Below are 14,859 nucleotides of genomic sequence, written 5' to 3' on the forward strand. Positions count from 1 at the left end.
AGTGCAGCTATTAATCAGGTCTATGGATGTTTGTAATTTAATATTAGCTTCTTCGTGGTCGTTTCCTATGGCCAAAATGGCCGTATCATCAGTATATGGCGCAATTGTATTGTATTCAAGGTTTGGTATATCGCCGGTATACAGTAGGTAGAGTATAGGGCCTAGTACACTGCCCTGAGATACTTTTGCTTTTATTTCTGTTAGATGTCATAATGACCTCCGCTACTACGACGATTACGTATGAGTGACGCATTAATAAAGTTGGTTAATTTGACTATAGCTTTCCGTGGATGTTGCTTCAGTATTTCCCCAGCGATGCGATCAAATCCAGAAGCTTTTCAGGATTTATGTTAGTCATAATTTCTGTAGAAACCTTTTTTTGAGAAGTAGGTCTAACAATGGAATCCTCCTGTTCTGGTTTATTGCAGTCTTGGGTTTCTTCACCTTCGTTGGTCTGGAAGATTTTCTCCAAAAGTACCACGAAACTATTTGCTTTTCATTTAATATTTTGGACCCAGCTTCCATCTTCTTTTTTCATTTGTGGTTAACGTAGAATAGAAATTTTTAATGTTTGGTTGCTTTGCAGAGTGAATAATACGTACTGTTATCATAAGTTAATTCACTCATGTATTCAGAAATCGGCTCATTTTTATGCACTGTTTAAAATTGTTTTATCAACTGGTGATTTGGTTTGCTGCCGTTCTCTTCTAATTTTCATTTTCTCTGTAATTAGTACATGGAGTAGTGACATGGAGTCGTGGCGGCTGCGCAGCAACGTTAGTGCCGCGCCGGCTGCAAAAGCTAGTTCGCGCCTATTTAGTCTACTTTCTTTGAACCTTACTTACTTTAAAAATAAATTCATTACATATTATATTTAATACTGCTCTTTTGAGACAACAATGAGCTTTGTATAAAGTAGCCCGTATTTAAATAATACCGCAATTCATAAGTGAAAATTCTTTTGTGTTACTAAGTCGTTTGAAGCCATTGTACTTTGTATTTTTCACTGTTCTGTAAAATACATTTTAAATTCATATTGCATTAAGATAAAAATAAAAAAAAATAGGACAAAGCTGATAGTAAAAAGCATGGTTTATTAATTTGAATCATACAAAGAACATTTATAAAATCTTAACATATGGGTTTTCCTCGTCCAGTGATTGTTTCGCCTGGCGTGTTCTCGCGCTACGGTGCCTTCTCATCCAAGTTTTGACATAAGGTTCCACTTTCCAGTCTTTGATATTTGGTCCATGATCTTTTATAAACATAAGGCTCGGAACGTGTTTTGTCAAAATTCTTGACCTCAAATCAGTGATTATTTGATTCATGAGGCTGAACCCTCGTTCACATTCTGATGAACTACATGGTATCAATTTCGTGCAGTTTAATAAAGGTGTTAGGTCCTTAGGTACTCTTGTACTTTTAAGTCTGACAATAGTGAGTCATATTTTACCTTACTGGCTGAGGTACCATCCGCTGACGCTTATGTTGATTCATGATTAAGATTGTTTATTACAGGTTATAAGTTGGCTATGGTTGATGACCTTAATCTTTTAGTTGTTTGTGAGGGGAACATTGTTAAAATTACCCTCTTTTTCAGCAATATAAGCTTCAAGAGACTGCAAAAATTCTGACAGCATTTAAAGTTCTGCCAAAATATCGTACATAACGGCAAGATTTAGTAGGAACTGAGATGACGAAAATTGATTGGAGATACCACTGTACATAGCTCTTTTTGTTGAAGTTCTGTCTGCGTCTACTTTAGCCTTTTCAAAATGGTTGTATATAGCAGAGTATCCATACCACACTGAAGAAACAACTAGGAAAGAACTTGCTACCCATCTAGCTCCCAGAATCTTTCCTATTTTCTGTATTTCTTGTTATAGCTTTGAGGTACATTCAGCTAGTTCACGCTGATTTTTTGGTGATTTACTATAAATGGAGTAGATTTTATCCTTAAAAATCTGAAAATGATTTACGAATCCAACTTCATCGATTGCATCACTTAATGCTAGCTCAAGCCTGTGGTTCATGCAATGCCAGACAATATTGCCTGGATACATTTTGCTCAGCCTCTCTACAACGCCTGATTTTTTCTCTAACATTACGCTGGCACCATCACTCTCAAATGAAATCCAGTTCTCCTTCAGGTAATTGTTGTCGAATCCGTGGTTTTTCATACAACTCAGTAAACTGTCTACGACGACTTGCTTTTGGAATCTGATGGACAGTTTAGCTAGAAAATTAGACCAAAAAACATAGAAAAATTAGTTGAAATTGACGAAGAAAAATTTTAAAACTTTCTAAGGAAGGAAAACGTAATATCAGCAGATTAGAAACTCATTTCTCTCTTGCAACTTACACGCAATAAAATCGGCACCAAACCAATAAAGTTGCAAGGGCGACATCCTTCATAGAGTAATCAGCTGAAATTCATGTGCGCATGTTTTTGATCAAGAAATATTGCTTCTTGCATTGCATTGCACGTTGTCTTGCTTCATGTAAAGCGGCCTTTAAAAACATAGAAACTGGTAAAATAAGCAAGTGAAATTTTTATAGATAATATCATTGATTTAAAGATCATTTTTGACATATATCCCATATTTATGAACCTCTCAATTTTTTGTGGAGCAAGTTTTACATATAGATATTGAATACAAACACTAAAACTTTTCTATATTCAAAATATTTATTTCATTTTCAAATATAAATTAAATTATGTAGTTAGTAGAATTATATTATATTTGAATAGAACTGTATCTTGAAGTTTTTGTAATATTATACATGGTGGTTAAAAAAATGTCAATCCGTTATTTTCAAAAAATATATCATACTATCTGTTTTCGTTTGTATGTTTTAGGTGATCCAGAGTACAAACCTTTTGTCACTGCTGTTCCAGATATCCAGGAAATTACTTTAGACAACGATGATTTCTTAGTAATAGCCTGTGATGGATTATGGGATATTCTCTCGAATGAAGTAGTTGCCAGGACCGTTTATAATTTGGTTACAGAAAATCCAGGTATGTATGTATTTTAAATTATAATTGTACAGAGGATCCATTACAATGTTTATCAGCTTACAACAAATTTAAGTTTGAATGGTAACTGAACAAAGTGAGTATAATATGTCAAAAACGTCTTCAGGCTGTACAAAATGTAATCGGTTAGGATATTTTCTTTATAAAAACTATGAAAGATTTGTTTAGAGGCAAATTTCTACAACACCGTTCATTTTAGTTCAATAAAAGGTTATACGTTTTTTAACTAAAAATAATCAAGCAATTTAAAACAAAATTTAAAAAAAGAATTCACTCCAGTGGGCAAAAAATTGGGGGATAAAAGTGACAACTAATTTTAACAGCGAGTCACTGTTTAAATTTTTCCAAAGTTAGTTTATGTCAAAATATTACTTTGTTAAGGAGTATAATGGTCACCAAATTAAAAAAAATTAAAGTCATTCTTGATTTATGGGACATTTTTTATTTTGATTCACAATTTTAATCACTCTATATCTCAGCAACTAGGACCCGTAAGGGTTCGTATTCCTATATCAAAATGAATCATTTATTGAGATCTCTCTGTGATAGAGCGTTGTCGGTCGAATATAGAAACACCCTGTAGAAACTATTTGATATAAACAAAAGTACTTCAACTATAGTTGATGGTGATATAAAATATTAATATAATAGAAACGGTGGAGGTCTTTCATCACGTAACTCAATTTAAGATTTATCAAATACATATTTACTATGTACTATCTTCTATCAATAGAAATCAAACATAATAACATTAGGCAATCTAAGAAAAAAGCAGATCTACGACAAAAGGTGGGTCCTGGGGTAAACAATTGATTTTCTCGTATGTACCCATGTTAGTTTTTTATTGTTTCATGGTGCTAAGAGGACTCCATAGTCACATTATATATTTATTCAAGTGAAAATAATACAGCTGGAATCGAATGTGTAAGATTTCAAGCAATTTACAAAAGTTAGGACATTTGTACTTTGTAATTTTTTGCTTTAATTTTTTTTTCACATTAATTTCCATTGTTGTGGTCTAAAGTTCATCAAACACAAGTAGGTTGCAAAGTGATAACCCAGAGCCAGCTGAAAAGTACAAGGACAAACTTAAATTTAGATAGGTTAACCCATTTTCATCAGTGCTTTTGTCCGAATCCTGCTCATTTTCTACAAGTTTCCAATATTCTCGCGTTTCAGATATTTACCGCTTGTCTACACTAAGCACAACACTACATAGTGGAAAAAAGCGGCAAAGCCACGTTTTCGGTAGTAAATTTCACACTTCTTTTCGTAGCAACTCCTCAAGAAGCAATTTCGTAATAAAACTGGAAATAATAAGGTTTAAAATCGATCCAATAAATTCACGAATCACAAAAGCTTACGGCAAAAGCATTTGTTCTTATTTGAAATGTTGAAAAAGATGAAAATATTGACTTTTCGACTTATTTAGTTCTAAGATGTTAAAAGTATTAGTAACATATACGTAAACTTTAGACAAGCAACCCTTCATAATGATTATCGAATCTATATTACTGCCTTTACCTTTTATAACAGGAAAAATTCTCCTCGTCTTTGTATTTAAGTTCTTGACAATTCTGTTTTATCTTTAAATCACCTTACCGCTCCAATTAAAGTTTCATTTTAAAATGGCACTTTTCCCAATTGCCTTAAGACAGCTATAATTATACCTCTGCATAAAGGAGAAGAATGAGATAAAAATCAAGCATCGAATTAGCGTCCAATTGCACTCCTTCCTATGTTATCTAGACCATTGAAACATTGGTCAAACAAGGCTTTTGTCCTTTTTGTTTAAATATAAAATACTTACTACCCGCCAATTGGGGTTTTTAAGTAACAAATTCACAAATGATTCTATATTCTCCCTCTTAAATAATGTCTACTCTAACCTAAACAGCAACAACTTTTTGTGATTTTTCTAAGGCTTTCGATTGTGTTAATCATAATATTTTAATCAACAAATTGCAGTACTGTTTATAAACGACATTTCCCATCTAGACATCAGTGGTAAAATATGTCTATTTGCAGACAATACTAGTTTCTTTAAGATCAACCCTGAACTTCATAAGATCATATCTAGTGACCTAATCACCAATAAATCATGGTGCGATTCTAATCTTATCTGTCTCAACTTTTCTAAAACTAAAGTTTTATCAAATAAGTATACATTGCAGCCTCTTTTATTAAGTAACACCACCATTGACGTCGTTGAATCTTTGAAATTCTTAGGGCTTGTTGTGGACAATTTATTGAAATGGGAGTTACATATTGCTGCCTTATCTAAAAAATTAAGTTCCTTCTGCTTTGCATTGAGATCAGTTTTCAAAGAACTGAACTTATACATACACCTCCTTAACAGTCTATTATTGAGTCGCATCTCCGATATGCCCTTCCCTTCTGAGGTACGTGTGATGCGACTCAATTTGAGCGAATCCTCAATCTAGAAAAGAGAACTGTTAGATATTTACTCGGACTAAACTGCAGGGACTTCTTTAAAAGATTAAAAATTTTGACTCTTCCTTCCTTATTCATCTTTGAATCCGTTTGCCTAATTCGTAAGCACACTTCTACAATTTCAGAAAGGTCGTTGCACGGCTATCCACTTAGGAATGCGGAGCACGACCTTTACTACCTATTCCACGTTTAAAATTAGTTAAGGGCTCAATATTTTACAATGCAAAAAATGTACAATCACTTGCCAATTGAAATAAAATCGATATCATCTTTTCCCGCATCCCGCAATAATTTGGTGGTATATTCACTGGAAAGTGCCTTCTACTTTGTAAACGACTTCTCTTCTTATAATAATATTTCATCCCGCACTTGATTCATACAGGTTTAATTTTTGCTATGCTCTTATATACGACTTATGTACTAATTATTATCTATTACCTATAATTTTATTATTCAATGTTCATTTCTCCTGTATATTGTAGTTTTATTTTATTCGTATCTTTATTTCGTTATTTTTATGTTTATTTTTTCGTTTTTACAAACTTTTATCTACAAATTGTAACCATTTTTGTATTGCTTCTGTTGACACTATTATGTCAATTATAACCGTCCGACACCATTAGGCGACATCGACCCTCATACCATATGGTTTTGGAAAATTTAACTTTCCGTTTCGGAAAATCCGAATGTCCAATTCTCAAATCGATGAATCTACTTTGACAATCACCTATACCGACATCAAAAAGATACCCGGCTCTGTAAAGTCTTGATTCCTATGGTTTTTGACCAATTTCAATCTATTTTTTCCGTGTTCTGTCATATCATGTCAATAAGGAGTTCTTTTGCCTATAGAATGATATTAAACAAATAATTATCCAAATATCTCAGCTTCACTGTGACATGTGGATCACGAAACAGATTTTCCTATAGTTCCTTTCCATAAAACACTCAATTGAACATAATTAGCATGCCTATTTTGTTTTCTTTTTCGATTCAAAGGTTTTCTATCTGTGTCAGTGAGTTTGCTTTTGTTTGTCTTACGGACTTTTGAGTTTATTAAATTACTTTTCTAAAATTTGATTATATTTTGTGCTTAAATTATTGGAGTTTTTTTGACATTAATTCCCATTGTTTCGATCTCAAGCTTATCAAACAGTTATTTTTAATTATGGGTTTCGTCCAACTACAATTTTTTACCATTTTCAAAGGCTTTAGCCCAAATCTGAAATAAAGTTCTTAGTTCCAATTATTATTTCAATGTAATATTGAACTACTTTAACTATCTCTCATTCTTTCAAGAAGTAGAAAAAGAAAAAACTTTAAAGTAAAATTTTTTGACATCTCTAATACTAACAGTTATTTTTAATTAATTCGTTTTACGAACCAGATTACCCTTAATTGTTGAAAATACATCACTCATAGTTTAAGTCCGTGGAACTGTGACGGCATTTAATTTTTCTATATTAAACGAACGATGGTGTGCTGTGCAAGATAATTAATCTTATTAGTAATAGTCATTAATTGTAATAGGAAAATAATAGAGAGTTGTATTAGGGTCGCCTGTTAACTGTTTAATTCGATTTGAATTAGATCTTAAGTTCATTTCCCACTAAGCGATCCAATCGAATTTGATTTAATTGTGGAGATTAAACCCCCAGCGTGATGAGTCATGATTGTGTTGCGACTATCTTTCTTAATCCTTTCAAACTCCGAAAATGTGATACGTTCTTTCATGATGATAAGAAATTCTTAAATTAGAAGTATCTACTTTTGAAGTAAATTTTTCAAGCTTATTAAACAAAAATGTTACCACAAAACTTTAAACTTTATAGACGTGTATTGATAAACTATTTAGTATAATTCCACCTCATAATAGAAGAGAGGCAACAGGTAATTTTGACAAAATAATTTTGTATATTATTAATATTTATGTCATGATTGTGACTGGCAGCGTGATCGGCAATAACTGATTTTCCGGTCCGTCCATATTTTAAATGAGATATGTGCTCTTGAAACCGGACACTAACGGATCTCTTTATCTGTCCAATATACTTCTTATCATTCTTATCACAATCAGCATAGATAATTTCATATATACCACTCTTTTTGTATTTCATCCTTAGGATTGCCCAACAATCGCTTTATTTATAAAGCAATTTTTAACCCAGTCGGCTAAATATTCCTTCCAATTCCAATTTTGGGTTTGGAAAAAAGTAGTTTCGCATAGAGATTTCTTAAACCTATGACGATTGATTAACCTATTTACAATTCTTATTATTTAACGTACAGCTACGTCCTCAATTAAGGTCTTTCCCTTATTGTATCTCTCGATGGTGAGTGGAAAGTGAATTAACTGATGTACCAGGAAATGGAGACTGCCGATCTTATGCTGGATACAATGAAAAGAATCATAACCTCACGATCGTTATGCCGTAGTTTTTCTGTGGCCACTAGTTTTAGTTACTAGATGTTTTTAGGCAGCCGTTTCTTTGGAGTTTTGCTTGAAAATATAACTTAGCGACATAATTTTCAAAAATCTTTGGCTACCTAAACAAGAATTTTTGGATGAAGGTCAATTGGGTTAGATGGGCATAAATTTACTTATAGTATCAATAATTTGACCGGGGAGTTTTAGGATGATATGCAGTATCAAAAAAGGATCAAAGATTCAACTGCTGCACATGTTATACTTATTCATCATCAAATTTGTTTCCCCGCCCCCAATTTTTAATACCAAAACAAATGTTGCCGAAGAAATTTCAGCTGTTACTGACTAATTATGATATGCTATTTTCAAAAATATATTTAAAAATTTTTGATCAGTTCTAGTTTCTGAGTTTCAGCTATGTATGTATAACAGAACAAAACATTTATTTACCAAGTAAAACTTTACGTAGAAATTGATCATATAATTCTGAAAATCTTTGTTTAAATGCTTTTCTCTGGTGTGTAGACCTTGGAAAAAAACATATCACAGGCCAACAAAAGTCAGGCATTATATTCGTATTTCAGAAACCTTGAGTCCTGTTGCGTACGTTCTCCCTGCTCTATGAAGAGAATGGAGTTTTGTGCTTATATTGCAACCCGTATTTTTTATTGTCTTCTACAAGTTCAATATAATTTTCGGATTTTTTATTTTCGAGAAAATTCTGCATCACAGAGACCAAAGCCGTCCAAGCTGTTAGCTCTAACTTAATCATAGAATTTCTAATGTTTCCTGTCTAATTTGGCTTTAATCTTTTCCATAGTGAATTAGGGACATTTTTGATGAAAGTGAGAAAAGCAATTCCAATCTTTTTCTAGCAATTTAACGAACTGTTTCATATTGCCCAGTTTTAAATGTAATGGTGGAAGGATAATTTTGTCTGGACTATATTTTTCTTTCCAGGTTCTATATATTCTCTCAAGGGCCAGTTTTTTCTTACCCAACTTCTTGTTTAGCTCTACCGTATAACGATTTTGTTGAACGGGAAGGATGTTCAACATTTTTAAAATGGGCGGCTAAAGGTACCCCAACATATACATTTTAGGCTACGTTATGAGCGGTCAATGAATAAATTCCAGTCGTTGGTTGTTATTGTTTCAAGCCCATTTTTATCTACAAGTTTTTGATATCTGAACAACAGGTAATACCTCTTCGGAAAAATAACTCGGTAATTCTTTATCTCTTTTATGATAAAAATTTATTTATTATTGTCTGAGGGAAGCAAAGTTTTCTTCCAGTCTAGAAGCTAACAATTCTGAAGCTTGTTTAGAAAGCTTTTCATCTAAATTATTTTGGGAAAAGCTTTTTGGCTCATTTGACGTTCTTTCAAAATCAGCATCCATTTTGTGGTGAGCTTAGTACTTAATGTCTTGTTCTAAGGGTTCAGATATAATTTTGAGCACTGAAAGATCAGATTAGCGCTGCACTGGATGTTGAATATAACTAGTACATGAGTTCTCGCCATTTACGGTTACAAGCCTCTTTTATTACTAGCCTAAGACACCTGATTTTTATTCCAGAGCATCCCAACGTACTCAAAATAGGTATTTTCTACAATCTTTAAACACATATTCTTCTCATTTATAGCAAAAATGATCTTGATTTTTTGAACAACGTTTCTTCGAACTACTCGTGACGCAAAAACTTGAGATATTAATCTTAACCACATCTTAATACGTATGTACGGATTTGGGGTCTCGTATACACTATGATCCAAAGGATCTATTGTATTCTCCTATCTTGCTGCGTTACTGGAGAACCCAGTGTTTACTGCTGATCCATTAATCCCACTCCTTTTAAAAAGTCTAGAATGTGGGATGGCTGCAGTTGCCAGAGATCTTCGTTTTCTATATCATACGCTCTCAGTGTAGTGCTCGGGAATTCTGCACGCCGCATTATCTGCTAACTCATGTTAGTATTCGTAGATTGTTCTTACTTAGGTTAATACATTCAGCAGATCTACTCTGCTTATACTCGTAGTTTCCCGGAAGAGTCTTTGCCTGTCTCAGCTCTTGTAGGTTGTCCCAATAATGAAAATTTAAAAAAAAAAGAAACTCTAGATGTGCAAAAAAAATTTGAGGGTAGATTTGACAAAAACAAGTCATATGTGAACATTCAGTTTTTCTGGTTTAAAAATTTATTTCTGTCAGTGAAACATAACGACCGTATTTTTGTTTCTAGCTTGAGTCATTCAATGAAAATAATAAATTTCTCGTCCATTGATATGTTTTTATAACAAATTCATCGTTTGATGACCTTGGAGTGAGTCCGTCATGCACTCTTAAAGACTAAAATAAAAAAAGTTTATAATACGTTAACCTCGATATTTAAATGGAATCAAATGGAATGGAATAATTGAAGTGAAGAGAACGAGAACCATTAACTTAAAAAATAATTGAGAAATAATCTTACAAAGGAGCGCAGATAAATATATTGTAATGATACAGGTTATTCAAATCTATGGATTGACTGGATTTGTTAATATCAGGATGTATTTACATTATATATCAATAATTTCATTATAAAATAACATTGACAATAAATTCTATAAAATAAACAATAAGAATATTCAATAACTGATAAGTAAGGTAAATTTACTAGATACAAATAGTATGTCATTAAAAAGTTATTTAAATTGGTGATATTAAATAATAATAATAAAAATAATTTTAAAATTATGTCATATTTGTAAGTCAAATTAACATAACTTCAAAACCGGAATTGGTCTTTTCCAGTTTTTAACCAGCTGTTAGAATTTCGAAATATTTTATTATAGAATAAGGCATCTGCTTATAATTTCAAATAAAATAATTAGAGTTTATTGAAAAGAAGTTATGTTTAATGTTGAAAAATATGAATAAAAAGGGTTATATGTGTTAAATTTAAAATTTAAGTTGTAAAAATATAGTTAAATTGATTGTAACATTTACTAGGATCATAGAATATGAATCAATTGACATTCTAAATTATATATTGAATAAGCATTTATAATTTGGACCAATTATTATGTAATTGTGAGAACTATTGAGAGAGATAATGAATCAAAAATACTTATATTTAGAAAAAAACTGAAAAATTAATGATTGTTTAAATATCTATCGTTTCTATAAAACATTAGATAGTTACCACTGGGAAAAAGACACGAAGGTATAAAATAGAAAGGAAACTCTGTCTTTGTAGCCTCAATTGTTTTTTTGTCTCTGAGGCAGTGAATGTGAATAAGTAAGTAGTTTGTCAATTGGTTCCTGAGTTCCTGAATTATATGGAGTGACGCTGTATGCTAGAAACCAGGAGGAAGTAATTATTAAATTATATTTGTGGAATAAATTATCAAAACAAGGTTAGTGAATTTTATTTTTTGGTGTCAATAATTAAAGAACAATTATACATGTTTGTCGAGATGTTGATAAAAAAATTAAAATTAGATTAATATAATTAACCTTGATAAAATGTTCCACTGGGTATTAATACGATTTCTATTTGGACCAAATATTCTGCAACTAAAATTGGACTCGACATTACAAATAATAGTATTACCAATAATTCGAACCGTGTTAGTACAGTTTCCCAGTTAACCAAATTATAAAGATAACAGGGCACTCATCATCATTTTCTATTAAACCCTACCTCCAAATTGATCCTGAACATCACGAAAATCTTATTAGTTTCTTACGAGCCTTGAGTGAGAAAAATCAAAATGAATATTCTACATGTGTCAATACCAGAGAAGAAAATTTTGAAATCAGTAGATCAAACCAAACAATTTGTAACAGTTGTGTACTTAGTAACTGTTCATTTAAATAATTTAATTGTATCAATATAGATAATTATTGTTGTTATTCATTCAAATATATTCGGTCGTTAATTTATCTTGCCTAAAAACACACGAGCTTCGCTTTTAAGGATAAATTCCTTTTTAACTCAAAATTTTTTGGCAAAATTATTTAGTTACAAAAAAAATTTATCCGATAATAAAAGCTCTTGTGCTTTTACTGTTGATAAATTTGAATTATTTTTTTTTTCGATTTTTATTGTTATAAGCATTATATTGTTAAGTTAATTTTAAAATATTACGTAATTCTTCATATTTAAATAACGTTTATTAAAAATTACTCAATTCAATTGTTAATCAATTATAGTTGATTTATATTTATAACCAGTATAAACACCGGAACTCAATAATAAACAGAATCTCGTGCCACCGAATTAAATAAATTTGAGCTAGCCGTAATGATAATTAAATTTCGATAATAAATAAAATTTATAAGTATACAGGGGTTATCTAAAATTGTATAAAATATTACAATATATAATTTGTTTCACCTGAAAATCATATCAAATTTGGAATTGTTTTTTTTTCAATCAAATATCTCTCGGTGATACAGATTTTTTGCGATTTTCATTTAATGCGATGAACCCAGCCAAATAGCCAAAGATATGGACTAATGAAGCCGCCTATCCATCTATTCAACTTATATATTTTGTTTTGGTGACCCATTTTCAAATTGAACAAATGAACCCTCGCAAAAAAAACTCTATTAAAAACATCACAACCGAAGTCCAACAAATAAAAAGAATCCTGATTGTTTTTGCGTTCTTGAGAGCATATTCGTCTGTAATGTATTTTTGTTTCTGGTGTATAATATGTCTTTCAGATTTATCTAAAATTCAGACAAATGACCAAACATACCAGAAATTAAAAATATTATCATCATAACTAAAGTGTTGTCAACCTCTGGAGAGTCAGTTTTCTGTCAAATCACTCCTATATTACAATTTATTACAGAAAAGGGAATATTGTCTGGCGATTTCAGCTTCTATCATAGCTGTGGTTCATGATACACAATATAGGAACATTTTTGGAATTTCTCGTCGACTTACGGCTCAAAAATTTCTATACATTTGGTTTTACCGTGTAGAGGAATAATAAATAGCATCACCTCTTTTTTTGGATACAATTTGTCCACCAGTCGTGCAATTGTTTGATGGGGCACGGAGATTATTTAAATCTTCCGTCTATTTTTGTTTCACTGAATTAATTTGCCACTTTTATTTTACAATTTTCATGTAGTACTAAGTCCTTAAAACATATCTTTACGTTCACAATTTATAGCACCACTTCCTAAGAAGCGATAATGCTGCACTTCTTATCAGTGTCTAATGCTTAAAAAGCAAATTAGTTTTTTATCATACCCTTTCTCTACTTCCCTGTACAATGCTTTTAAGTTTATTATTGTTGTTTGTCATTATAATCTCTATACTATAACAGCTAACTCCACTCATTCCGCGCACCCAATATGTCTTAGATAGGTCTCCACTATTTTGAGAGTGTTTGATTTTCTACCCGTCTCCAGTGGGGCAACAAGTTATTACTTTTGTTTTTTATAGTTAATATCAGAATTGTTCATATTTCGTATGATTTAGCATTTGTCTTATGAAACTGAGTAACACATATTTACTACAATCGGGTACTTGCATTTTTTATACAGTATTTATTTTTTTGTGAAAAAAAATATTTAAATATTCAATTAAAAATTTCAAATTTTTAACTACATAAGAAAACGATTCTCATTGGTTTTCAGTTGTGAGGTCATAAGTTTAATAAAAACATTGAACATTTGTCTGCTTGATGATCACGAGGTTATCGTTGCCGCCAACGTAGCGTGTGCTGTTATAATACTGTTCTTATTTATTAGCTACGTATAAATAAAAAAAATATTATCTATATACATATAAGAATAAACCTTTATAAGTTCTCACATTATTACATAATCTCGTTGAAAATTAAAAACTTACTTCTGGCAATAAAAATAATTACATCTCGCAGGATCATCTAAACGACCAATACTTTCAAACCACTTTTTTATATACTCTTATTTTAGAATTACCCAGAGAATTTACTTATCATACGTATCATATATTCAGTGTTTATTTTAAACCTATGACGTCACGAAATATGGCGGTTTTACTGAAATGTTTAAACTACCTACAAAATTTTTGAATTTTCAATAATTTTTTTCTCTATAAATATTGATTAAAGAATTAAAAAAAATTATAATAAAAGTTGTATATAAACTATACAAAACTTTTTTTTCTCAAACCCTATTCGTAACATCTATATATATTCAAAATTTTCTTATAATATTTTTGTTTGCATACCTACATATAATGAACGTGATACGAAAGCATGTTATAATGCATTCCACTTGCACGCTTTCTTAATTTTGGAGAAATTGCATGGTCAATTAATTTTCTCGTATAAATATTGTCCTATTTGATGAACAACCTGATGTACATCATAATTTTATTTAAAATCTATGCCTCCGTGCTAAATTATGCTGACTGAGCATGTGGGGAAATAATGATAATTATTATAATTATTAGATAAATAAAATTGAATTTGTAGCAAGCAAAATTCTAATTTATTTCCAATTAGAATTTTATGCTGTAGTGAACATAGGTTCCAAAGTTAAGGATAGTGATTAAATTCGATTTTAAAAAATAGAACAAAGACATTAAATGGTACATGTGATACATAACCCTATTAGAAATTGTAACATGGGATAAGATCAGAAGATCTCGCGGAGATCACAAGAAAATAATTTAAGTTAGCCGCCAAAAGGGCGGAGCTCCATCCTGGTGGTTAATGAAGTTTTGTGAATCTTCCGTAACTTGAGAAACGCTCTTATTCCAACATTGCTACGTACGCTACTCCAATTATGGTTATTTCCTTGCAAAAGAAACTTTTGAAAAGAATAAGTAAAAAACACGTTTATATTCGATGAGTCTTTTTCATGTTGCCATATTGATTACGTGACTGTTGACTTTCCTATTTAAGGTAGGAAGTTATATTAACACTAAAACTTATACGCTATAGAAA

General features: G+C 31.2%; 1 protein-coding gene across 2 annotated transcripts in view; it reads left to right on the top strand.

Moving 5' to 3' along the window:
* The window catches only part of LOC130900460 (titin-like), a 271,357-nt gene that overhangs the window by 70,547 nt on the left and 185,951 nt on the right, over window positions 1-14,859 (top strand). For both annotated transcript variants that reach the window (XM_057811095.1, XM_057811096.1), the window contains one exon: window positions 2,861-3,022. In XM_057811095.1, coding sequence (XP_057667078.1) covers window positions 2,861-3,022 — 162 coding nt within the window. The remainder of the gene's footprint in view (window positions 1-2,860; window positions 3,023-14,859) is intronic.

The sequence above is a fragment of the Diorhabda carinulata genome, chromosome X, assembly GCF_026250575.1.
Source record: "Diorhabda carinulata isolate Delta chromosome X, icDioCari1.1, whole genome shotgun sequence".
In the NCBI taxonomy this organism is placed as follows: domain Eukaryota; kingdom Metazoa; phylum Arthropoda; class Insecta; order Coleoptera; family Chrysomelidae; genus Diorhabda; species Diorhabda carinulata.